This window comes from Pipra filicauda, unplaced genomic scaffold, assembly GCF_003945595.2.
Source record: "Pipra filicauda isolate LSUMZ 115617 unplaced genomic scaffold, ASM394559v2 scaffold159_size1710840_pilon, whole genome shotgun sequence".
Taxonomy (NCBI): Eukaryota; Metazoa; Chordata; class Aves; order Passeriformes; family Pipridae; genus Pipra; species Pipra filicauda.
In genome coordinates this window covers 322,464-349,770 of record NW_024104095.1, presented here as the reverse complement: position 1 = coordinate 349,770, position 27,307 = coordinate 322,464, and the positions used below count along the sequence as shown (strand labels likewise).

Sequence of the window (27,307 nt, the reverse complement as noted above, 5' to 3'; positions counted from 1 at the left end):
TTTTGTTTGTTGTACAGACCAAAGCCAACAAGAAATCAAACGGCCCACTTAAAATCAGGCCACACAGAAAAGTTTTTGGAGGGTAAAGGAGTATCTGGGACAGGTAAAGAATTCTCTATTTACTGCAGTTCAATAAAACCACTTCCACAAGCACACCCATCTAACACCCTCTAAGGAGGAGAGGGTTTGTATGCAAAGCCCTATGAGAATTTACGAGCTTGTAAACCATTTCTCCGCAACTTGGCTCTTTTTTTAATTCATTTTTTTTTTCCAAAAATCACTATAAACACAGCACACAGTCTTAGATGGCAAAAGGCAAGGTTTAAAATTAGCATCTGAGTATTTGAGTTTAAGGAATGAGTATTTCTGACACCCTAATTAACAGAATGAAATAAGAAAAGCAGCAGTTTTCCTGGGGTGGAATATTTACAGGGATGGGCTCTGCCACCACCTTTGGAAATGCTTGACACTTGAACTTTGACAAAACTTAAAACTTCCCTTTTATTACCTATATCAGGATGACAACACACCAGGTTTTCCTCCACTAGTGTCCCAGAAAACTATGTGTGTTCTTTAGATAAAGAGTTTTTGTTCAGTCTAGGAATTATTCAGGCTGCACTGTCTGATATTTTACCCTTTCACTGCAGTCTTGTTTCACAAATCTGGACCACGACTGAAATTTGAGGTGCACATTTGTGCCCTTTATACTGTAAAATATTAACCTTACTCTGTGCACTTGTTTGCCTCAGGTGAGGGCCTGTACAGGCAGATAAATACACCTGGATCTGGGATTTCCCTGTAACTGGTTTAAGGATTAGTTGTCTTGAATATATTTTCTTGTTTTACCTTAAACCACTCTGCTGTGCTTTACATATTAACTTAATCTTACAGATTCAGTAAATGTGAACTAAATGCAGTAACTACTGAATAAACACACCTGGTTTCCAGTATTTGCAACCTTCAAAAACATTTACAATGGTCAAAACTATTCTTTTTGTAAATAATGGGGCTTTTTGAACTTATGCAGCAACTACAGTAAGCAGAATATATATAGCATAAATAAATATAATACTGTATAATTATATAAAATATGATCTAGAATCTGATCATGTTATCAAACAAAACAGATCACCACCTTTGTGCACACAGTGTGTTTTAATTTAAACATCACACAACCACAATGACTCAAGTTTGGGAAAAACAGAAAGTCTGAAAAAAATAAACCCATTTTGACAGTCAAATTTCATCTCAGTCTAAGACTCACAGTTCAAGACTGTGGACCGAAATAAGATTTTCCCTGTGCATAACAGTCCTTTTGTATATGCTCCAAAGAAAATCACTTCTATCATCCATCTAAGAACAACTCTCCATCCACTCAAACCTCTTCACGATAACTGAGGACACAGAATTGCTTATTAATGTATAATAAGGGTCTCACAGACAGCTCTGGAGTGGTGGGACCTCTGCAAGGGAACACAGTGCTGAGAGGACTCTTATCTGTGTGTTTAAAGCTGAAACACAATGTAGTCTTGACCTTCATATATGTTGTTTACAAAGAAATTGTACAGAAAGAAACAGTCACCAAAAGAAAGTTCTGAGATGCCAGGACCTTGATCCATTTGCCCCAATGCTAATGTCTGCTTAACAAACTTCCATTTTGTTGGTGAAATAAAGATTCAAAAGACTTCAGCTGGTGGTAAAATAACCACACTTTGCTCACAAAAGCTGTGATCTCTTATAAAAGAGTTCAGCATGTTTGTTTTTTTTTTTTCCTAGGTAAACATTTTTCAGATCTTTTCTATTATTTTCTTATCTGCTAAAGTGGGTGAAAGGAACAGATCAAGTGAACTACAGGCCACAGAGTGGGGCATCTCCAGATGAAACACTTATCTGAACTCATGAGAACCTATCATTCTGCATATCAATAGCTGATTAGCTGAAAATAGATTTTCCTGTGATTAAAGGGGATGTAATAAAAGGCATTGCTGTCTTCCTCCTTCTATGAGCTCATTTGATATCCTTCATCTCCTTTGTATTTGTAATACGTGTCTTGGAGGAACATTTTCATATAAATTATATTTTAAAAATATTACTTCCCCTCTGCTGATACCTGGAATATTGATATGATCATTCCATTGCCATTTCCTCTTCAGGAGATGGCCGAGATTAAGCAAATGCAATTGAATCTGACATCCTGGTTGTCTGAAATGAGGTTCTTACATCTTCCTTTCGCCAACCATGTGGAAAACAGTTTAATTTCAAAGGTGTTGAGCAGTCCCACCTGTTGGCAAAGTCAATACTTTCGAATCTCTGTTTGTTTAAGTGATTAAATATGGAGGAAAACACCTATTTTTACCCGCCTGCCTTGGAAATTTTGCCTCCTGTCTCTAATGCTCAGCCCTCTCAATGCTCATATTGCCCTGTGGTCTTGCTCAGGTAAGTTATAATTCACTGTATCCATCAACCTTCACCTTGCTTGGCTTCATTTCATGGGAAAAATGTGGGGAAAAATGACTTCTCTCAAGGACTTTCCACGGGCCAGAGATTTGTGTAGCTGCTGAAGGAAAGTATCTTTGGCTTTACTGCCAGGCTTGGACATGCTTCCGGAGGTCATCAAACCACACTTAAAATATCCAAAAGAATATTCAATGCTAATAAATAAATTCAGCACATTTTACACGCACCAAAAAAAAAAAAAAAAAAAAAAGAATTAAATATTTCTTTCAGTAAAAACCTCAGCGACTTTCCACCAGGTCTATCTTCTCCTAAAGCTTAAACTGTGAATGTCAAAGCAAGTCTTTGCAGGGTGACCTGGAACCCAAACTTTGAGGAGAAAGAAATCATCCTCAACATTCATCAGTACTCTCTCCAACACTGAATGGGGTCGGGTGCAGCAAAGCATTTACCCAAAGGTTTCTATTTCCATTGACTCTCTCGCTGTGTACCAGATACTTTTAGAGGCTGGAAATTTTATTTATCTGCTGGTTTTCTTTATGTGACTCTGGCAAATAGTGATTCCAGGCACTAACTCTACCAGACTTTTACTTTCAGCAATATCACCATCGCTTTTCTCACCATATGGCAGCTGGTTTGCTGGTTACAAAAGGAGGGACAGAAAGAATTCCTTAATACAAATCTCAAATATTTACATAAAAAATCATGCTTAGATTTCAGCAACCTTTGCACCTTAATTAAGTTCAAAGTGCGGGATGAAGCCCATTTGTAAGGTGTCCATTTTGAGTGAACAGATGTGAGCAAGTGTTGCAAGTCTGTGAACAAATCTGGAAACATGATTTCTGAGTAAGTGCCTGGAGCAATTTCTGCAGCAATTTTCCACAGCAGAGAAGAAGCCTGGATGACTCACAAACTCTAAAACAATGTGGATAAAACAACATTTTCAAACCCTTTCTTGTTTCTATTCTTCTGCCACGCTATATGTGTTGATTTGCATTTTTTTTTCTGAAGCACTCAATTTATATCTTTTAAAAGACTTCAGAAGTTTGATGCTATCTAGAGAGACACAGGGAAGTTTGTGCTAACTTTAAATAGCACCTTATTATCTGAACACCTGGATGATTCAGAAATGAACTTGTTCTTCCCAAAAGTCATCAGGTCTCTTCAGAACTACCACAGATGCTTTTCACCTGTTCACTTTTCCATTAAAAGCCCTGATACACCTCACACATCCAGGGATGCTGCTGCCTGCTGACTGATTTACACTGTGCAGTAGTCCTTCAAGGAAATACTTTAATAAATATTTTAAAATCATAGAATGGTTTGGGTTGGAAGGGACCTTAAAAATTATCTTATTCCACCCCCTGCCATGGGCAGGGACACCTTCCACTAGCCCAGGTTGCTCCAAGCCCTGCCCAACCTGGCCTTGGACACTTCCAGGGATGGGGCAGCCCCAACTTCTCTGGGCAACCTGTGCCAGGGCCTCCCCACCCTCACAGCCAAGAATTTCTTCCCAATATCTCATCTACTGATTACTTGTTCTATCTTTTTGAAACCTAAACACAAAGTTGCACATGAAGATTCAAAACTAAGTACTTTTAATTCCACAGTAAAAGCTGTCTATTGATTTCAAAATATATATCGGAAAAACACCTCCAAATGTAGGAAACAAAAGATTTTGAACCCTGAAAACTACTTTTTTCTGGCTGGTACTCTGTTCATCAATGGCTTTTTTCTTTAAGCACTCATTTGGAACTTGTTGTGTTTTTTCAGTTCTCCTTCAAAGAATACATGTGAACATTCCATTAGAAGGGAATTTTGTAGTGTAATCTTTGCTAGAAAAGGTTCCTGGACATTTTCCTTTATCCAGTTCCATTCCATTACTCACAAATACAATTTACACAAGTGAGCTAATCAAAATTCTAAACCTGTCAGATTATTTTTGTGCTTCAGTCTCTTCTTCAAATTTCCCTATCCCTGTTCCTCTTCTCTGTTTTCCCTAGTTTTGCTCCAATGTATGCCAGAGTAGAAAGCTGATGTATGTTTTATTATTGCAGCAATACACCTGTAACTCCTCATTATTTCTTTACATTTTTTTTTCTTTAACCTCACTTATGTTGAATTTTTTAAAAATATCTTATTTACTTAAATATGTGTTTTTTCTTGGAAAAGAGAAATTCATCAGAAGGTGAGAGCCACTGAAAAGGTATTATTTATCAGACTGGAACTTTAGAAGAAAAAGGAAAACAAATAGAACCAGATGAGAAAATAGCTTTAAGATAAATAGTTCGAACCCAATCTTTTTTTATTCTGTCATCATCCATCAAGTTATTTCTTGCTGACATAAATTCCTAACATTCCAGTGTTCTGTTGCCAACCACCCAAGGATTAGTAGAGGAGTAAATCAGGATGGTACCAGCACAGGAGTCTCTGGTCCTCCCAAGGAGACAATTATACACAGGAAAGATTTCTTCCAGAGATGGATTACCCAGGAAAAGGTGGGTAGAAAGGCCACTTGAGGTTTCCCCCACTGCAGGGAAGGACTGAACAAAGAGATAAATCCTAGTGGTGCTTTCCTTGGTCGGTCTCTACCAACACCAGCAGGCAAATTCCCCCAGGATTTTGGAAAAGCAAAAACGGATTGTTCTGCATCAGCTGGGTCCCAACCAAGCAACTGAGTATTCAACAGCAACAAGAAAACATGGAATAGGAACAGCAAATGGATGTGCTCTTCAATGCATGTTGTTGAAGACCCAGATGGATGCCAACAGTAGCAGCAGAAATGTTCCTGAACCTTCCACGAGCAGCCAAAACCCACAGCAGTGAGTTGTGTTACTGGCTGAGGCTCTGTCAGAACAAGCCTTGTCTTTTATCTGCTAAGGATGTTGCTACTCTTTTCTGCTCTGACAGAAATTGTTATTAGACAATATAATCCATATACTACAGAAAGAAATTTGCCTTCTTGAGATTTCCAGATGCACACCGAGCTAAAAGCCAAAATGCAGGAGTTCCCAGAATTAGTTCCAACTGCATTCAAGCGACCGAGATTTTGAGCCCACACCATTGTACCTCTCCAGATGTTTGCCCAGCAGTAAAAAGCCACCCAGCAGGATTGCACGGAGAGGAAATGACCGTGCAAAACTGAATTTGGCCTGGGGTCTTTTTCATTTCAACCCTTTCCACGCTGCTTTTTTGGGGGCAGTGGATGGCACAGTCACCCCTTTATCTGCGAGCAGAGGGCTCACACCAGGGCATGTTTGTAAGCACACTTTGGCTTGTCATTTATCAGTGGAGAGAAACAGGCATTTTAATGGACTTTGTAACACACTTAAGAGCCAAACATCCCTTTTCTCCTTGAGTATATCAGTGAACACCTTGCTCAAAAGCCTAAATTAAGTTAAATCCCCTCACAAATTCTTGAGCACTTCGAATTTGCTACTCATTTTCTTGTCTACCCATTACTTTCTCCCAGAATTCTAAAAAGAACAACTATTAATTTCTTAGCCTTTACTTTCTATTTGCAGGAGATTCCTTTTTGACTACAAGTCTTAAATCAGCTGTTGCACCTTTGAGTGGTTCCCGACATGCCCAGGTATGAATAGGAAATATATTTCTATGCAAAATGCTATAACACTTTTCCAGTTTTCTCCAATATTATAACTGAGTGAAAAATGTGTTTTAAATTATATAAAATATTCTAGTATGGGTTTTTTTGCACTGCATTTTATGATTTGTTTTAAAGATACTGTCTAGCATTTTCTGAGATGGGTTGCACAGAAAATAGGAAATGTTCAGAAAGGTACCTTTCTTGCTACTGTTTATTGAAACTTAGAATATTCTGTTTGATCCATTACACTTATCAGTAATAGTCTGAATTATACTACATAATTTATCTTTGCTGGATAGGATTGAAAAAGACAGGCTTTGCTCCAACTAAAGCAAAAGGCATCTTCTGCTTATCCATTTCCTCAAAATGTCATCTAAATTCTTAATTTATATTCCAAAATCTATGTCAGTTTTTGGTCTTCCATCTTCATAAAACAAAAATTACACACTTCTTTCTATCATTTCGGGGATGAAAAAAGAAATCTTGCTTTATCTATTGGAAACAAATCTCCTCAGTTTAATTTAAATCCCATTTCTTCAAGTAGGAGTAACTTACCGAGTCACTAAGATTGTATCAAACTCCCCTTTGCCTCCCAAAAATAACATTGACATGTCAGAGCACATAATCAAATCCTGTCTGCCTCACATGGAGGTTGATAAACTGAATATGATATACAAACTACGAGGCATAAATAAGAAGCTGATACATTGATGCAAGTGGAAAGTACTTAACAAGGCAGGAGTTTCTGTTAAAACTTTTTGGACTCAGGTGTTCCTTATTCTGCTCCTTCCACCCAAAGAGAGACCAGACCTGCTTTACAACTGAAATTCTGCTTATTTCCACAGTCTTAAATCATGGCTTTGTTTTTTAAAGATTGCTTCCTCCCTCAGACCAAGTTGTGAGACTCCATTTGCAGCTGCTTTTGTAAAAGCTTGATTTTATTCTGTCTACACCTTTCCACGAGATGGGATTGACTTTTCATGCTGAGGTGTGGCATTCACAACACAACCATTTGAAACTCCCTGTCCCATTTTCCAGTTGAAGGCAAGGCAGTTATAAAATATCTTTCAAAGAATTCTCAATGCAAAATAAAAAAAAAAGCATATAAACATATATAGATTTACATATATAAAAATCTATATGTACTTAAGTTCACAATTACTAGTTCAAGGATGCCTGTTCGACAATAAATTTTGAATCCTCCCTACATCCAGTGAACCAAAGAACTGGATTTTAAAGAATTTTTCTTAGCAGAATACACTTCTGAAAATCTTACCCAGCCCTTAACAAATTAGGCAAGATGGAAAATCCACTGCAGGCTTGAGGCTGTTGTTAGTGGAAATGTCTACTGTGTAAGAAACAAATTCCTTTCCTTATTTGCTGGGGAAGAAGGGCCATGTTGTCAGTGATGACACAGTGCTAGGGGCATTTTTTTACAAGGTGAAAGTGCCTTCAACTGTGTCATTCTCTACTCAGGAGGAAATCAATGCCCGTTGCAGAACCAGAGCCATGGACAGGGAATGCAGAGTGGCAGCAAAATCTGAGATATGTTACAAAGGAGAAAGTGTTGTGCCAGCCTTGGCTGCTGCTGGAGGAAATGGAGTGTAACTCTTGGAGCTTTGTTGAGTTTGGTTGGTTGGTGGCTTGGTTTTTTTGGTTGTTTTTTTTGGGGTGGGGTGGAGGGTGTCATTAGAAATTTTGTTTAATGCAAACTTTATATTAACAAATAAGCTCCAGGCATTACACATGCTCGAAAGAAGGAACATTTTACACTGATAAAACTACGTAAGTGAAAGGAAGTCAGGAGCTAGAGAAGAGGGTTACCCAAAGCTGCTGAGCTAAGGAAGGACTCACTGGTGCTGAGAAAAAAGGCTTCCCATCCTGTCCTGTGCTCAGCCACACGGCTCCATCCCAGGGAGTGTGTCGGGAGGGATCAGGCAGGTCTGAGTCAATTCAACTCAGCCACTCAGGAAGCTTCTCCAGCTGGTCACCTCTTGCTAGGGCAGGAACCAGACAGATGTGTGGAGAGACCTAACATGAAAGATGGGGGGAGCAGAGCATCCCTCTTGGAGCACCAGAGTGCATCAGACATCAGTCACATTATCCTGTGTGCCGTGACCCTGACAGCTCCTCAAACCCACTCAGAACAGTGTCTAAAACTTTCTGATCAAACTTAGACCTTATTACTTCTCAGAGAAAACACAGACTTGAAAAAAACCAGTGTTTTAAAGAACTGGGATTTTCTGACTGCACCCCACTGCTTTGTTTCTCTAAACCTCTCAGAAGCCTCTCTTCAGCCACGTTGCTAAAAGCAATGATTTTATCTATTGCCACGCAGAAGTGCTGCCTTTGAGTCTGACATTCTGCAGAGCCTGGTGATTATTTTTCTTTCAAGGCAGGAACATGAAGCCTTAATGTAATAATTAGGCTATGGTGAGAAGTCAAGAGTCCAACAAAAAGCCCCTCAGCAGCTGCCTTGGACCTGCTGCAAAGTCCTCAGCAAAAAAACAAAGGTGACAACTCTCCAGTTACCTCAAGAAAGTCTAAATCAGACCACTGTTACCATCAGCACAGATTAGACTGCCTTTCTCTTGTATTCTCAAATATTTAATCACTTAGAGGAAATCTCTGAACTTCCAAATATTAGAGGTGTGTTTTTGACAAATTCCCCTGAAAAACTCTCATTTCATTTCTTGCCACCTGTCACTCACAGTTCATCCAAAAGGCACAAATCCTCCAGGGAAACAGTGATCTCCCTTCAGTTTGTCTCTTCTGCAAGGTGTGTATTTTATCAAGGATACATCAAAGAGAGTACAGAGAGACAATTCAGAAATTTCTGACACAACAGAAATCAGGGTAAGGAAAGATAATGGAGCCAACAGGATTTCTGTCACTTCTCATGTCTGAGACAACACTGCATGAAAACATGACTCAGAGCATCATTTCTCCTCAAGTCACTCTTTCTGCCGAAGATTTTACTGCATGCAGCAAAGTGCCAATGCCAAGGTAAATTCCAACTGCTTCACTCCTGGAATTTTTCTTATAAAACCACATATTATTTTTTATTACTGTGAAGACCCTTTTCCTCTCTAACGTGCAGCTTCCACTGAATTGTTACCTGGATAGCTACTTACAGCTGCATTCCTGTACTTTCTGGAGCTTCACTGGCTGGTGATTTTGTCAAAAAGCATCATGCCAAAAAAAGCAATTATTCAGAAGTGGGATATTAGGCCAGACACCTGTATTCTGTCCCTCATAAACTGGGTCACTGTTTCAGCACACAAAGCCACCACCTGTGACGACCACGGCATCACTACTGTTGTCCTCTGTGATATTTAAATTAAGATATTAATAGAATAAACTCCTACTATGGGAGGTCTGAAAGCTGAAAATTAAAGTATATTGGAAGAAAATTTAATTAGGATCTTTCAGCTCATAAGAGGACTGTGGAATGAGTGTGAATGAACTTGCAGGACTACAGAGACTGGTAGTTCCCACAGGGATATGATTCCACAAGTTTCCTTCAACACTTATAAAAGAAATTCAGCTGTAAAAAAAATTGTGCTAAACCTAAATTGAACCAAAGCAGCATATCTAATTTTTACAGTCTAGTTACTGCTACTATCAAATATTCATTTCTCTCAACAAGCAGGTAACTATGGCAACAAACACACCATGGCTGTAGAAAAGGTGCCAAGCAACAAAAAAAGTGACAATCTTTACATTTATCTCAGGTTGGGTTTTGGGATTTATTTTTTTTTTTAACTTTCTTTAGAATTGCCTACACAGCTATCAACTGTCTAAAATATCTGCAAATGATTAATTTAAGTAAAATATTATGAAGACACTGAACAACTTCTGTACACACACAATGGGAAGGACCCCATTCCTCTCTGAAAACTGCAATCAAAAGTACTTTCCAATTAAAATAATTTCTGACAAGAAGACGAAAATTAATTTAAATTTTAGCTTTAGGATGAAAGGAGAACAAGCAACGTCACATTTCATTTTCTTCAGCCTGTCACTTCAGTTCTCTTTTGAGGAGGACTTATTTTCAGATGATATAATTACCATCCTGAAATGGCAGTTTTAAATATACATGACAGATGTTTATTAAATTGAAATACATTTAGAATAAAATTTACTACTTCTCTTCACTGCAGAAGCAAAAAGCAGAGTCTAGGGCCTCTTTTGTGTTGCAGTCCCTTAAAGCTGGAATATTTCCATGATTGTTAATGGAATTATCCCTCATTTCAAAGACTAAGTCTCCTTGCTACTACTGGCATCTCATCTGCCCAGCCTAAGTCTACTTCTAAACTTTATGCAAGGCAACATCTCAGGATAAATACTATAAAAAAAATTAAAGTGGCAAAGACATTCAATTCCTGTGCTGAAACCATCTCATCTAGGGCAGGTTGTGGCCCAGCATTCTAAAAATCATTAAATAAACAGCATCAGGCCACAAATTCTGAAGACATCATGTGCTGTTTGCCAAAAAAGAAAAGTCACCACTCATAAATTCTGTTTCCTGGTACCATCAGCCCCCAAGGCAGAATTCATATTTTAGCATTTTCCATGCAGGTACCTATTTGAGGATGATGGTATAATATGGTACAAACTTCAAGTGTTTACAAATCACTTTTCTGAGTGAGCAATATCTTCCCTTAAAAGTGATTTATATGTGGTCTCCAGGGAACCAGCTTATACTTGTTCTGCAGGGAGAATGATGCTTTATGGATTTCCTCTCAAGGAAGTAGAGTTTCCCTTAAAAAAATTTGAAAAAAAATTAAAAATAAAACAAGAGTCATGGCAAAAGACAGATCAAGTTAAAGATGTCCAAAACAAACTGCAAAAAGGCATCAGCAAAACTGGGTTCCATGAACAAGCAGCAGCACTGTGATCACTGACAGTCAGGAAATGCAGTGATCTTCCAGTAAGGGGAAAAAAAAAAAAATCAATCACCAAGGGAACTTTCATAGCTCTATCAAAAAAAAAAGTATAAAATGTATATAAAGGAAAAGGCCAGGCCCCCTGTGGTAAATGGAACTTTATTTCTCCAGTAATCCATGACAAAGCTGAATGTCTTCATTTATGCTTTAGATTTGGAGCTTCTGAGACGTTCAAATGCACATAATATGGGTGTAATGGGCATTTACAGCTAAAAACAGGCTCAAAGGCTGTCACTGGTCTCTCTAGGATGTTGCAGCTATATTTTAATTAAGATTTCAATTTTTGTAATTTGCTTAATACATAAAAATTAAAAACAAATAGGCAAAAAGTTACATGAATGTGTTACAAGTGAAATACTGGTGGGTTCTCCAGTTCAAAAGAGAAGCAGAGGCAAATTTGATTAACATGACTTTAACATATTTATTCACATTCTGCCTACTTAAATTACCTTTTAATTGATGTAGTGAGTATATAAACAGGAAACTAAAAACTAATGTTATTCATGTAGACTAAGAGGGGTTTATTTTAAGCTTGAATAGAGTTTTATAACACTTTATAGTACAAAATGAGGATTATGGGATGTTGACACAACCACACAGAGAAATGTTACCTAATGCATCACAGAAGCCAAAAGAACACAATTACACTGAGAGTAAAAGCTGAACACCCCCCCTCTATTTAATTAATGGTGTTGTAATTAGATACTTCAGCACAAAAGATAGTTAAAATTAAGTAGAATTTTGAGAGAAAACTTTCCAGTTGATGCTATTAAGATACAACCTCTGATAAAGCAGAATATTTAAAATAATTTTTTCTATGTGCACTCTAAAAGTAGAAAGCCATAAAAAAAACAAGAAAGATGAGCCAGTTTTCTGGTGGCATTTGGGGAATCAAAAGCAACATGCCATTGATGGTGGAGGAATTATCCCCCCATAACACAGAGGGAAATTGGAATTGTGCTAATGGAACCGAAAATAACCTCATTGTATTTGACAAAACCCTTTTTCTGCTAAAAAAACATGAGTCATGTTGATTATAAACTGACCACTTCCAAATGTTTTCCCTTTTGCTCTCTTAAGCACTGAACCCTCCGAAAGTATCGATTCTCCATGCAAAAAAATCAAAGTTTTAAGATAGAAAATTCAAAAGGGCCTTTTTTTCAAGCATTGACTTTGATCCATCCTTACTACTGCTATAACAGGAAGTTCATCTCAGCCAAACCTGTTTGGAAATGGGACACTTGCAAGAAAAAGTGGATTTATTGGGATTAATCAATAGTGACTAACTTCTACTTTTTGGAGTCATATTCCTTGGACCTAAGAAAGGCCTGTAAAACATTGGCAGTGAGAATAATTCAGATTTTTCTCACCTTTTGGCCCTTCTAACCTCTCTCCCTGAACTGAAACTATTGCCCCAGACACCTACATAGGGTATGGTATGTCTGCAACCTGGAATTTCTAAGTCTTACAATCTTCCATCACAGATGAACTTTGGAGACCATTGTGCTCTTTGTACTGACAGAATGTGAGCCAGCATTTGGCAATTAAACAGCTCTTCTGCAAAACCAAAAAGTCCTCAAGCAGCAGGTTTAAGTGTACCACTTCTCTTCCCCTCTTAGACAGCCATTTGTCACGGTGGAATTTTAACATCTAAACATCTCTAGAGCTCATATTCTTTTCAATTCTTTGAATAAAGAAACTCTAGCCCCAAAAAAAAAAAATAACATTGCAGTTATCAGCCTCTATTCAAAGCAGCTGATATGTTTTGTGTCACTCTTTGTAAGTGTCTTCAAGATGATATATTTTAAATCTCTCTGCAGTGCATCAGTGTCAGAGAAACTCAGGATGTTTAGATGAGTGACATGTCTGGAGGCTCAGCAAACTCTCTGCCCCAGGAGGCAGTGATACCAAAACTCCTATTCCAAACCACAAGAGGGAGAATAGAAATGTTTCTTAGTGCAGCTACAGAGAGCTGATGGTTTGAAAAAGCATATTCACATTTTCTTGTGCAAAATATGGAGGTTTTCCAGCAAACAAGCTATGATAGGAGTGTATATTTTACAATGATGTTTAAAATCATTGAGAGCTGAGAATCCCCTGGTTTTGTCACCCTGGTGGTTAACATACTGGAAGAGTGAAGAGCCAGGAGCCTATCTAAGATATAAATCAGAGATCCTAATGAAGACCCAGGAATGATTTCTTCCTTCACAGACAAACACAGCAACAACAAACAGAAAAAGATTCCTTTGTGAGAAGGCTTGGAATGTGGATCACCTACACACAGCAGAGAAATGTCCTTGCAGAAGCTCTGCCTGTTAAGCGATTATTTATCACATTTGCAAGCTCCAGTTTAAAAAGTTTAAGTATATACAGTGATTATCCCAGATTCTGTTGGATGAAATTGTAAAGGATCACCTCCACAGGGACAGCGGGCAGCAGAGCTGGCAGGATGACCCACAGGGGTCTGGGGAGTCTGAGGGTTCTTACCAGTCTGGAAACCTGCTGTTTCCAGCAAACCAGAGCTGAACACTGAAACAGGAGCCAGGCCTAAAAGAGTTAACTGAGATATCTTGGCCTGCTAAGAAACCCAACACCTGTTTTGCTGGAAGAACATTTTAGGGGCACTGGTTAATCTCATGTTCTGCTCACTGCACCAAAGGCCTTATTATAGAAAGAATAGGAGTAGTACATACACAGTAATAAATTAGCTAAACTAGACATTTGAATAAGATCTAGAAGGCCCAGAGTCAGGATTTTGCAAGCTTGAAGAATTCAGGTCACCTAATTGAAGAGGTCAAATTGAGGAAGACGTCCATGGTGACCACCAGAGGGATGAAGGCTCGAGGAGAAAACCCCCACAGTAGAAGACTGCCCAGAGTCTGGAAAGACTCTGCCCAGAGACCAGCCTACTTATTAATATGTATAATAAATGATGTAACCATGGATCTAAAGTGTATAAAATGGCTTAGTTTCGCACTTGCAAGTTGAGCAAGTTTGCCCAGCGTGAGCTGGCTTGCTCCCAATGTTGAATAAACAAATACCTTGCTGCTTCAAGATAAAAAAAGGTCTCTGAGCAGTCTTTTGGGCCGATTTTTCAGATTCAGCACTGCAAAAGACACAGAGGGGTCGATGCAGGGACTCCAAGGGAGCTCCAGAGGTCTCCAGGGCTCGGCAGCAGGAGAAGGGAACGCGGCACACACGGAGTGGGATCAGCGGCGTGTTCAGGGAACCTTTCGTTTGCAAACGAAACAAACCCGTTTGTTCAGCCAGGGGTTATTTTTTTTTTTTTCCAGAGGTGGGATTCTTACATGTTGTGCCTCGTGTTTGGAAGAAAAGCCATTCAGTGATTTATCTGCCTGGGGATCTCAGCATTGTGTTCCCTGCCCAGGAGGAGACAGGAACATTGTTCTGCAATGGCTGCCTGAGAGGCTCCTGATGTTCATCCCTCGTGGATTTTTATAGAAAAGAAACTCTGGTCCTTTTATTGTCAGATAATTGTCTTTTTTTTTCCTTGTTCTTTTTTTATTTTTTAACAAAACCTGACTATCAAATTATGTGATGGATTAAATTAAATCATCAATTATCTAACAATATAATGAAAGATTTGCAGAAATTCTGCCACAAAACTTCAAATAGATCAGACTTTTTTTCTTAAATGAACATTTTCTCTTCTGTTCTCTCAATAGGAACCTTTACTATTTCTAACTTAAATGATACTACTCATATTTTGACGTATCATTTTTACTTTTATTTCTCTTTTTCACAGCTGCTTTCAAGATTTAAGAACAGGTTAATGAGCTCTCTCATCAAAAACGTAATAGGAATCAAACTAAGAATTACTGGTGCATCTAGTAAAATAAGATCCTTTCTCATTGCAGGCATTTAAACCCAAAAGCTTAAAGGAAAAGTTCATCATAAAATTAAATTTAAATTTGAGTTTATGTCTTGCTAAGAGGCACTTTCCATCTCTCTGTCCATTTGTCCATAAGTAGCATTATAATTGAAAGATTTCTTCTGCCCATTTCTCTACTTTTCTAATATTTAAGATAAAATGAACTACAGAATAATCTCTGAAAAGAGGCCAAAGACCCACAACTTTTCCTCTGATGCAAGACCCTCTGCTCCTCAGGTTTGCAAGCATCAGAAAGCATAATATAAGAAATGCATTAATCAAGGGAAAAGGATGAATGCCTTGTTTATCTTGTATTTTAAGCAGCAAGAAAATATGAGATATTGCTATATCTGTCACTAAAAACCCCTAAACCATAGAAATTGAGGTTCAGCTGCAAAATTTACCACCTTGCAAAACAAGTTAAAGGTGTGCAAGTGGGAATTCTGTCAGAGAAGACAAGACAAAATGATACAATTATTCCAACTCGGAGCTGCTACGCTCCAAGGTATATGTTTTCCCACAATTGCTGTAAATATGAATATTTTAGAGGTTAATATGAAGATCAAATGTGGAATGCATTTGCTGGGAAGATTAATATCTTTTCATTAAAAATGAGAGTGCACTGTTGGTTCAGCATTTGCATTTAGATCGAGTAAGTAATAAGTATATTGACTGCTTAAGACACCTATCTCCAAAATGGGAAATAGGGATAAAGAGGGTAGTGTCCATGTGCAGAAGTGGATGGACAAGTTTTTTCTATTTCCTACTGCTACCCCTTCAGAGAACTCAAGCACTATCAGCATGAACAGTGTGATTTACTTATCACAGCAGAGCTGGGCTCAGGCTGTAAAGAACATTCATGCCAAGCGTCCATTGCTGCTCGGGAGCAGCGTGTTGGTGAATATGTATCAGTGGGTTGCTGCTGAGGTGAGAAATAGCTCCCCACCCTACAGTCATTCATCACTGGACAGGCAGGAATGGGCATTGGGTGGTTGTTATACACTGATTTTTGTTGCAGTTGCTGTTTAAATCTTAGAGCCGGTGGCTGAGTGGGAGGTTCAGCCAGTTAGTACAGAAACGCAGAAACTTTAGGGTTGGAAGGGACCTCTGGAGATCACCCAGTCCAAGCCCCTGCCAAGGTAGGGTCACCCAGAGCAGGTGACACAGCAACACGTTCAGGTGGGTTTGGAATGTCTCCAGAGAGGGAGACTCCACAACTTCCCTGGGCAGCTGTTCCAGGACTCTGACACCCTCCATGGAAAGAAGTTCTTCCTCATCTTGAGGTGGAACTTGTGTTTTTACTTCATAGTCATTGCCCCTCCTTCTATCACTGGGCACCACTGAAAAGAGTCTGGAACCATCCTCTGATACCTGCCTTGGAGATATTTATAAGTGTTGGTAAGATTCCATCTCAGCCTCCCCTTCTCCAGACCAACCCAGCTCCCACAGTCTCTCCTCATTGGAGAGGCCTTTTTTATCACGAGCTGTTCACATAAACACCAGCAGGATGGGCTGATCTAACTCCAGCTTTCTCACAGGTTATGGCATAAGGCTTTCAGCTCCATTTTTCTAAGTCATAAAGAGAGGAAAAGGTTTGTGTGATTCGAGCAATGGCAGATTGATGCACCAAGTTTGGTTCAAGTGGTTACAGAGCACGGCACTTACTGACTGAGCTGGTGACACACGCAGGGACACACGTTACATGTACCTGACTCTGTCCCAGGCTCTCTCAGAATCACAGAACACTTGAACTTGGTTTCCCTGAGGTGTTTAAAAACATATGTGACAGCACATAGATCAGCACACAGCAGATATCTGAAACTATTTGCTAGCTTTAACTCAAATTAAGCACAGCAGTTCCTATCAAAAGCAAAAGCAGGTTATTCCTCAAACTGTGAGAAGTAAATATTTCACTTAAGCAACTGTGGTGACAGCTTTCTTAGGGTGTCTCAGTCATAAAATTTATACAAATCACACAGTTACTTTCCTGGAGAGCAGAGGGGGTTTGTAACACTGGTAAAACAGCATTGTGGGTAAGCAGAAAACCTGATTACTGATCCATAAAGGAAATTTAAGAGTTGCTTCTACAAAACTACAAGTGTTTTCTTCACCTATGCACATGAGGAGCATTATTTCTCTTTCACTGCAGGAAAGTGTCACTTAGAAGTGAAATCTCCATCCCTGAAATACAGATTTAGGACATTTCCTCAAGGTTTCTTTCCTCTTTTTTTTCCCCTCAAGTCCTTTCCCTCCCCCTTTTTTTTTTCCTTTCTCTTTTGCTGTTTCCCTGTTGTGCTCTATTTCGGGTCATTTAGACCACACGCTTTGATGGAGGGCATCCTTCTCCTCTGAATTTATGAATCAAAATGTATTCTCCAACAGATACCTGGAGGTATAATTTGCCCCCTAACACTCTTCAATCTTTATTACTGACACATTCAAGGATGCCTAACTCCCACAAGAAAAAAACCCAACACATCAATCTTCAAAAATATGTCCTCACCTGCCTTCTGAAAATGAAAATGGATGTTCTTTGAGAAATTATCTGAGTTTTGCTTTAAACCCCCCAGGATCCTGTACTTTTGGAAACAACTTTGAATCTAAAAAAATTTATAAATAAAAATATTCTGGTACATAAATACAAATCCCGGGGAGTTGTGAGTGTTTCTTTGGAGGCACGAAGCATTCCCTCAGCAGCCTGCTGGGTGTGATCTGGGGGATTCCCACACACCCTTTTCCTGCATATTGGAGAGAAGGGCTTTTTTTTTTTGCTTCATGTTTCTGTAGGAGTTCCTACATTACAGAAATAGCTCCAAAGCACACACTGGCACCCACATCAAACACCCAGTCAGTTCCTGCCAGGGAGCATTCCCAGCTCCAAACCCCCCCTTTACCAACACACCTAATAAATGACACTCACAGGGAATGAAATTTTAAAGGTTTGTAAGAATTTCAAATATTGTCTTTCCTTTGAGCTGATCCTGTGTTGCTAAAACAAAAAAAACAATGCACAGCTGAAGTTGACCAGAAACAAGTTGATTCTTTCCTTTTCCCTTTTAAGTTTTGTTTTATTCTAAAAGTGTCTACTTAGAATTTACTTTCATTTCTAAAGTATTATCAAAAAAGAAAGTTTTCTTTCATTTTCATCTCTTAAAATTATTAACATAGAAGTTTACTTATGCATGCTAAGATTCTCCCACTCATATTCAGTTGGATATAAAACATGAGCTCTCTAGATGGCCAAACTTGATTTTACTTTAGAGTAAATTATCTGTATTTCCATTTTTTTGCTCTGGAACAAGGATTTCTAGGTTATGCCACAGTAGCTTTTTCTGAAAATGTTGAAGCATGAAAAAACAATATGAACTATCCAGTACGTGCACAACCTGCCAGATGTTTTCTATCTCCACATCTCAGCATCTCCCACTGGGCAAAACCCCCGGTCTCCTGCTCCCTCTGATGCACAAATATGAACCAAATGATACATAAAATGAAAAAAAAAAAAAAAAAAAAAAAACCTAAGAAACCCCCAAAGAATTTACATTCTGGTAATTTGTCTTAAATTTAATGAAGAGTTTCCCAAAAGCATCAAGATCCAAGCAGTGGTAAAACTTACAGAGAGATGGAAAAGGGGAATAATTTTAATCAGTGTTTTAGCATGCTCTAAAAGACTTCATATAATCCTCTGGAGCACATACAAATTAATAATAAGAAATAGTTTTTGCTTTTTTCCATGTCCATCCTAGAGAAATTTTTACTTTCATTCAGCTCCTTAATTGGTGTCTAGGGCTAATAGAGTTTTAAGGAGCACACCTACAATCACAGGTGACTGACCCAATTAAAAGTTTAAGTCAAACCTGGGAGAAGCTGCTGCTTTGAACTGGAATAAAATGAAAAAAAAAAAAAAAAAAAAAAAAGACCTAAAAAACCCCCCAAAACCTGGAATAATCAGATTACCCAGGACCAATGTTTGCAGGTTCTGGACTGCAAAATTCCCCAGCAGAATCTCCCCTTCCCCCACCTCATCTAAATATCGTGTTCTCCTTCATGAGCTACACTCAGGCACCTGCAAATGCTGCTGACTCAGACCCCAGTCAGACTGGATGTGGAACAACTCAGCTGATCCTGTCTCTTTTCCAAGCAGTGGAAAACATGAGGAAAAGACTTTCTGTTCCCTGGGTGTTCCACTGTAACACATTGTCCACTGAGAGGCCAAGAAAAGCAGGGTAAGAACTGCAAAGGTAAAACCATTCCTGTCTCCTGCTCACAAACACTCTTTCAAGAGATTCTTGTCCCTTATCTACATCTTTTTATCCTCTGACGTTACACACCTACTTGCAAGGCTTTCAGGAGAAAGAACATTTCTTTCTCCCATATTTCTACAACACATTTCATGGCAGATTGTGGAAAAAAAGCTAAACCATTTAAGATTTACAAAGGTTCCCAACAATAAGGCCCCAATATCAGCTGCCATCCTGCAGAAGAGTGGCACATGGTACTCCCTCTGGCCCAATACCTCCCAAAAAGCCATTTATCCAAGCCTGGTGATATGCAGACACCTGATTCCCTAATCAGGAAAATAGTCAGACATTTCCTCCTCCAGGTGTTACTCCTGATTCTCTCCACCTCAGACAATTTTTTACAATAATTAAGTTTCATGAGCTACACAGAAATACAGAAGAGTTACTTATAGAGCATCAGAGTTATGTTGGTACCCAGATTTTTTTCAGATTAGGATCATTAGACTTGTACAGTTTCTATTTTTAACCACAATATCAGCTTTTAGGGACATCTTTGACCACGATTGTCCAGCTCCACAGATCTGAGTCGTGACTACCAACTCCCACACGAGACATAAGTGAGTAGGAAGGGGGAGAAGAGGCTGAACCCACAAATATGGCAGAGAGCACAGAGCATCTCGGGAAAAAATGGAAAACATCCTTTTTCCCCAAACCTTTCCCCTGACAAGACAATATGAGGCTGGATTTTATCTGCAGATAGTGGTTGGGTTTTAGTGTTAAAGTTGTCCACAGCCCTACATTTTGGCTCATAAAACACACACCGTTTGCAGCAACAACAAAAATTCCTTTACAGCTTCAACAAGACTGCAGCTTCTCATGTCACCGCCAAAGTAAAGATATTGAACTGACTATTAGTAAAAATCATGAGGAATTCAGATCCTGCTTTCAGGATATACTGCCCAGCCACAGCACCCCTTCGACTGAGGGTAGGTTTCTTGCACAGAGACAGAATCATTATTCCATGAATCACAGTGACCTTTGGAAGATACTGGGAGAAGCAGGCATGTTCATCCCCTTCCATTGATTTTCTTATTTTGAGTAAAATGGTTTAATCTGGGCAATAGTTATCTATTAGGAATAAAAATACCTAAAACTGACTATAGAAAACAGGATGAAGCTTTGGAACTGAAACAATAAATTTGGAAGGGAAACACGAGGCAAAAAAAGGTAGTGATTGTATAAACCTTAACTTAGGCATGACTCTGTGGCCAGACACCCAAACATGAAAAAACTGGAATCTCTTTAAGGCTAAAAACACAGACCTACAGGCCCAGACCTTTGTTTTACTGCACTGAGCGTCTGGAATCTATGCCTGATTTATAAATAAATATATGCTGTTGGAAAAGCCTGTAGAAAAACTACCCACCGATAAAGGGAAGTGGTACAGGCAACATTTTCTCTGGTTAAAATGAGAAATAACAGGTTGAATATTGAGAACATTGGACAAACATGAATCTAACCAACCCAGAGGACAAGTTCAGTGACAGCACATACAGCCTATAAGAAAAGAATTTGGTTGTCTCCAGGAGTCTAAGAGCACCCAGGGCTACTTAATTGAAGAAAATGGTGATTTATAGAGTAGCTGTTTAGGGTCATCATTGTATTGGTGCCCAGATCTCGTACATTCTGACAACTAAACCTTTATATTAGCAGATTAGGTGTATTTTATTATATTCTGAGCTTTAAATGGTCATACCTAAGCTTTCTTTGCTATCAATTTTTGCTCTCCTAATGTTAATGATCTGTAATAAACATAGATTTTGGCACTATTCACCTTAAAACACATGCAGACAACCTGTCTCTTTACTACTCCTCTTTGTATTTTCTTTCTTTGACCATGGGGTTCCAAGTTAATTAGTCCATTAAATTCACCCATAAAAAGAAAATTCTAGGAAAGGATTTAAAGCACCAAACCACAGCAATCTCAGCTCAAGCTGTATGCACAATTAGGTGTGGAGGTTACTTCCAAAGAATCAGATGGCAACTCTTAACCTGAATTCTGCCTATTCCTGAGATTTTTGCCCTCACCATTCAGCACGTCAAGAATTCATCAAGTATTAAATTTACAAACAGCGAACACACAACTTCCTACACCCAACTAAGAAATCAACAACACTCTTAAAAGACTCCTCAAAGTCAAGCATCTGAATCCCCACCCCAGCAGTGCTGAGAACCTCTTTTCACATCCCAGAAGATCCCGGTGATAGCAAAGCCTTCACTCACCTCCCGGTCCAGCAGCACAGGAGACACCACTGTCACAATATCCCCCTTCTCTGGGTCGATGTAGAACATGTTTGGGGAGGGTTTGGTGGGGGTCTGTTTGAGGATGTTGTACCTCAGCAGAGCATTGTCCGTGCTGGCATCATCAGCATCGAATGCTGTCATTCTCATCACTGTGGTTCCTGAGGGAAAGGGGGACAAAAACCAGGTGAAATGATGCTGCTTTGACCTGTGAGAGCCAGGTGGGTTCAATATCTAAATTATCTCATCAAGACCACTAAGTAGTTCCACCTGATATTTAGGTTGTACTTGTGTTCTTATTATTTTTCCCAGACAACAGACGCAGTGCTTCTGGTTTGCAGCAGGACATGTGACTCTGACATAAACTCCCCATGTCTGCTTGGAAACCATCCTTATTGATTACAATTCGCTGAATGAACTACAGGTGCACCTTTTCCCTTTAAATTTTGCAGGCAGAAAGTCTACAAATGGGTATGATGAAGCAAATTCTGAAATAAGAGAAAGGTCTTTATTTTCACTGTAAAGTCTCACAGTTTCAAAATTTGTTGGGCATCATTTCTGTCAATAAGAGATTTTGTAATTATTAAAACCTACATTATTCTAAGTTCAGTTTGCACTGATGTATGGGTTTATTGTGTCAGCCTCAATGAAACCCCCATCTCTGTAGTCCCACTGTCCTTCCAAGGATGAAGAGTTTTGTCACATGGAATTCCTACAGCACACAGTTCTGCTGGAGAGTGCAACAAGGGAACAGGTTCTTAAATGCTGGACAGAGGAAAAACCTCCTTCTGCTTCCATATGACAGTTAATAGAGGACTGATCCACTTCTGATTCTGTGCTCAGCTGGTGGAACACGTACTCCTGCATCCCAGGGTCAAGTCCTTTCCTCTCCCTCACACAGGCACACACCAGAGGCTGGCACAGCCTGCAAAATTCTGTCATAAACATTTTATCTGCTTTGCACAGAGATAATAACTGAAGAAATAACTGTTAGTGATTAAAGCCTTCTGATACAGACAAGGCCTAAGACATCAGATTGGAAGTGCCTCAGTAACTGGAATGTGTATCATTCGTGTACAATGAAAACCAGTGAATTTTTATTCTCTCCGAAGGTCTTGAAGTTAAAAATCAAAAAAACCCCAAAATATTGTGGTAAAAATAAAAACAAACCCAACTTTATTTACAGGCTGATATAACAATTGCCTGGTTCACTGCTAAACAAACACAACTGGCTTGTTTAGATACATTTCTGCCTTTTTTTTTTCTTTTGTTGTGCTTCCCAGAGTACAAAGTGTTGTCTCTTCTTGGGGTGACCTTGACTATAAGCTCTCAAAGGTTTTGCTTCGTTGCTACTTCAGGCAGAGTTACCCCCTTGAGAAAAATAACAGAGATCTGACAGCATGTTGGTTTTATTCACCAGTGATTAAAGGTCAGACAGCTCCAAAAGAAGCTTACTGCTGGATACCATGCCATGTTTTCCAGTATTACAAGATGATCCCAGCCCTGATATTTTCACCTATTTTGTTTGAGACTATTTCAGAAGAAAATAGAAAAAAGAGCAGCTTTCTATTTTGAGGAATGAAGATTCACCCTCTTTTCACAAGTACAACACCACGTGTTATTTTTTTAGACCTTTATCGTGTTTTTTAGAAGATTGTTTGTGTTAATCTTAGATAATGTGCTTCATGAAGGTCTTCTAAACACAGGACTTCAGTGAAATAAATAAGGATGAAGGCAAATCTTCAAGAGATCTTAGAGGGTGCCCAAGGTCAAGTGAAATTTTAATGGGTTTCAGTACATAATGCTTTCCTGAAAAATACAGTTTAATAAGATGCCATACTCAAGTACATCAGACAACATTTTAAATGAATGTACCAGTTGCTATTATTATTCATCTATTAGATGAGTTGATGCTCAGGAGAGATTTAGAATCTTATTACAATGTATGCTCAGGTAGAAATCCTCTTTATACCCTTGTCCCAGATAGTTCTACTGAAATATTTCTGATGATAAGACTATGGAAGGCACATATAACTTTTAAGATGTGATGTAAATCCCCAAATCTCTGGTTACTTTGGCATAGAACTGGCTCAACACAATGGTTGAATCTGATTCTGATTTGCCAGCTGCAGTTCTTTAACCTTTCAACTCACTAGACATTATCTTGTTCCGTGCAATCATTCCTTTGGTGCATACAGATAAGAAATTCCAGCAACTCAGAGTTTTACATTCATTTTGCATAGAGATGCCAACTCCAGGAGCAAGGCTGGAGAGAATTAGATCCACTTTTTTTTTTTTTTTTTGATGCTGCTTCTGTCAAAAGTTTTGAGCTACTGGTTTCTGGCTACCATCAAAGTGTCATTTACATTTAAGCAGAAGTTATTCCATTCTCACAAGTGCACACAACGGATGGAGGAATGCACATAAAACGTGGGGTTATCTTTGAATGTCGTAATATATTAACAGTCTGTCTGTTTGGGAACATACAGAACCTGCACCTCTTTAAACATCACCCATGTGCTTCCATATTTGTGGCTGACGCCTCAAAAATCGCATCAGATTTAAACCAGCAGCTAAAATATACACCAGGGAGAAGTTCAGTAGCTATATTTTCAGGGAAGATGTTTCTTATTCTAGTTGAGGTGTTCACAGAGAGAACACACGATGACCACACAACTGGGGTTGGACCATCACAAGGGAGTGTTTATATAGAGATCTCCTTCCTGGAAATCTAGTGACACAAATGTGTATTTTGAAAGGCTCTGCAGCATGCACCAGTCCAAAAGAGTTTCATTCAAGATGCACACTTCCTCAGTATTCCTCCTTCATCACAAAGTTTTATTCTTCATAAAATATTCATTTCCCCAGACCCATAAAGCGACTCCATCTAATTCGATGTCATTTTACAAATCCCTCCATTCCTGGCATCAATCAAATGCAGCTGGCTTTCAAACCACAAAACAACAGCTTGCTGCATTATCATGTTAAACAATATATATCAACTTATCAAGCTGAGGAAGAAATGCCTGCAAAATGAGCAGCTCCCCAGCGGTGCCGATGACGCACAGACACCGGGGAGGCAACTCCCTCACTACAGGTGTGGGCATGTCCTGGTGTATCTCAATATTCAGAGTTTATTTGTCACGCTTCCTGAGCGGTTTCACTATTCCCAGAATCCCTCAGAACCTCCACTTGCCCCTCCCAGAGCTCCTCATTGACCAGGCACAGATTCCAGCAGCCAGGCCGTTGCTCCGGAGGCTCAGCCATCAGTCGGTTGGTTGCTCATTTGGCCCATAAAAAGGCTTGGAAATATTGGCAAAAAGCTCCCCTTAGGCATTAAGAAGTCAAACCCAGCACATGCACAGTTTTGTGGGGATTGGAGCAGATGGTTTCTTGGGAAAAAGTCATTGGCATTTTGTTAATAACCTCTTAATAACCTTTCTATTTTGTTGTTTTTTATTTTCTTTCATTTTTTCTTCTTTTTTTTTTCTCTGTCAATTTGCCAAGAGTACATTACTACTAACCTTTATTTATTTACTATATTCAGCTGCTAGATTTACAAATAAGACTGGAACACAGTGGAAGTGAGGCCTATTTCTAGCTTGATGAAATGTGAATGAATGTCTTAAGTCTACAGCCTTAAGACTCTGAATTTGAATACTCATATTAAAATATTATCCATTTTAAGGGCTGATAAGTTGTAACTTTATCAGAGCTGCAATGCTCAAAAACTTCACCCTGGAGTTTTCTCATGTTATTTTGACTCTTTCTGTGTGTCCCTACTCTGTGTTCAGTACATTAAATGTTTTCTACATGTGTCACAGAAAGGGAAGGTTCTACTTTCCTAAGTGACATGACTTCATTGCTGAGGTTTATTTCCACCTTCTTCACAGCTGTACCTCTGTAAATGGATAATAATCATTTCCACAATGGTATAGCTTCCAAAAGTAAAGACATTTTAACCCAAGAAGGAGAACAAAGAATGAAAAATGAGATGAAGAAGGAAGAAATCAAGAGGGTTGATTACCTGTATCTCTAGAGGTCAACCTTCAGCAAATGGAGTAGAGGAGGACCCTCCTGATTATGTTCTCATCATAACTACTTACATGTCTGACTGTCATTTTGTACTTTAAGACAAGCCCCAGGGAAGCAAAACAAATATAAGAAGGAAGGTCTATTATGGTTCCAGTCAAGGGCATTTGAATTGCTACTATGGTTATTAAACTTATGTGTGTTCTTAAAAACTTGAAGGCCTTGCTCAACAGAGAAAATATTTAGTAAGAGTTACTGAGTTCAGGTTTTTGGCACATTTATATTTGTATGGAGCAATAATTTTCTACCCTGTGGGACTTCTTCACTTTGTCTATTTACATGTATGGCCAATTCTTTTTAAACTCTAGTTTAGCTGGCCTCACTGAGCAGTACCCTGGGAATGCCAAGGTACTGCAGCCAGTAGGTCTGGAGGGATGCACTGGTGAACTATCAACTGTGGAATGAATAATAAACAAACTTCTCTTGGAACACAAAAGAAACTTCAGTAACGTTAAGTAGAAATGAAGAACTGTCAAGAATTGTTACTACCTGTAGAGAGTTAATGCAGGCAGAAGCACATAAATTGAGTAAGAAATAATGGGACATTCCCAGCTGAAGGTTCTGACAGGCCAGTGAAGATGTATGGGCAGGGCAACCTTTGGCAATACAGGTATTTAACCTTTTTTCTCGTGAGTAGCACAGCTGTTTTGGCAGGATGAATTACTCACTCCTCAGAACATGAGTTATATACAGGACTGTCCCCAGCCCTCCTGCAGCCACTGTCACTGCTGGAAATGTTGTCAAGAGCTTTCAGGTACCTGCTGCTCCAGGCCAGACACTGATGTGGGAAACGTCAGTAGATGAACTTGCATTAGTTGAAGTTGTGTGACACGGATGTTCCTTTGGTATATTGTGCTATGAAGGTTTCTTTCTTTAGAGTAAAATTGTTTGGTGAAAACATGGAAAATTCATAGCCCCACCAAAGTTTCCTAAATATTGTGTATATTATCAGCCCATAACAGGTTATGATATTTTGTGGTAGCGTATATATGCTGAAATTTATGCTCTACTTTTTGCAGATGCAAGGAATTATGAAGAATGTTATTTATCCTTTCATAACACTAAAATCCACGTCACAGATTTTGTGTTGTACAAGACTTGTGATCCCCAATTGAGATGACCTACATTTTAGACCCTGTGCAGTTTTTCCTCACAAAAACAAAAACAAAACCCCAAACAATAAAAACACAAAAAAACCCAAACAAAAGCATGAAGTCTTTGTATTTGACTGATAGACTACAGATAGCATGAAATAAGCAGTTCCATGAGGAGTAAAATCAATGAAGTCTAATTTCCTATCTGCTGTTCAAAAGCTCATCCCCTGCATGGACAGGATGATCTCTTTCGGGGGGCTCAGGTCAGTCATTCCCTTACAAGATCACCATTAGGATTTTTTCTCCTCTTTTATTTTCGTGGCAATTGTATGAATTCAAGGAAATCCTTCTGAGAACTTTATCTCTATGAGAAAATTAGTGGAAACTGAGTGCTGAGTTTAAAAGTCTTGAGGGACTGAGTGACAGAGACACAGCTAAAAACACATGCTAAAAGTCACCTCGCTCAGATGGCTTTCTTATTTTAGTGTGCCAGTTTCTTTTCAACACGTATCTATAGTCAAACTCAAAAATAAAAACTATTCAAGTGATCAGTCCATCCAGGGGAAGCAATAGGTTGTTTTTTCTCTGTGTCAAATGTACTACTTATTAATCTTCCCTCTCATCTGAACATACACAGGCATAGGAGTAACAACAGCAACCTTGATTTGGGGTAACAG

The 27,307-nt window shown here is 38.9% G+C and overlaps 1 protein-coding gene across 2 annotated transcripts in view; it reads right to left on the bottom strand.

The window, feature by feature from the left end:
* CDH13 (cadherin 13) overlaps positions 1-27,307 on the bottom strand; it is a 447,401-nt gene that overhangs the window by 119,841 nt on the left and 300,253 nt on the right. For both annotated transcript variants that reach the window (XM_027725145.2, XM_027725146.2), the window contains exon 7: positions 21,427-21,605. In XM_027725145.2, the coding sequence (XP_027580946.1) occupies positions 21,427-21,605 (179 nt within the window). The remainder of the gene's footprint in view (positions 1-21,426; positions 21,606-27,307) is intronic.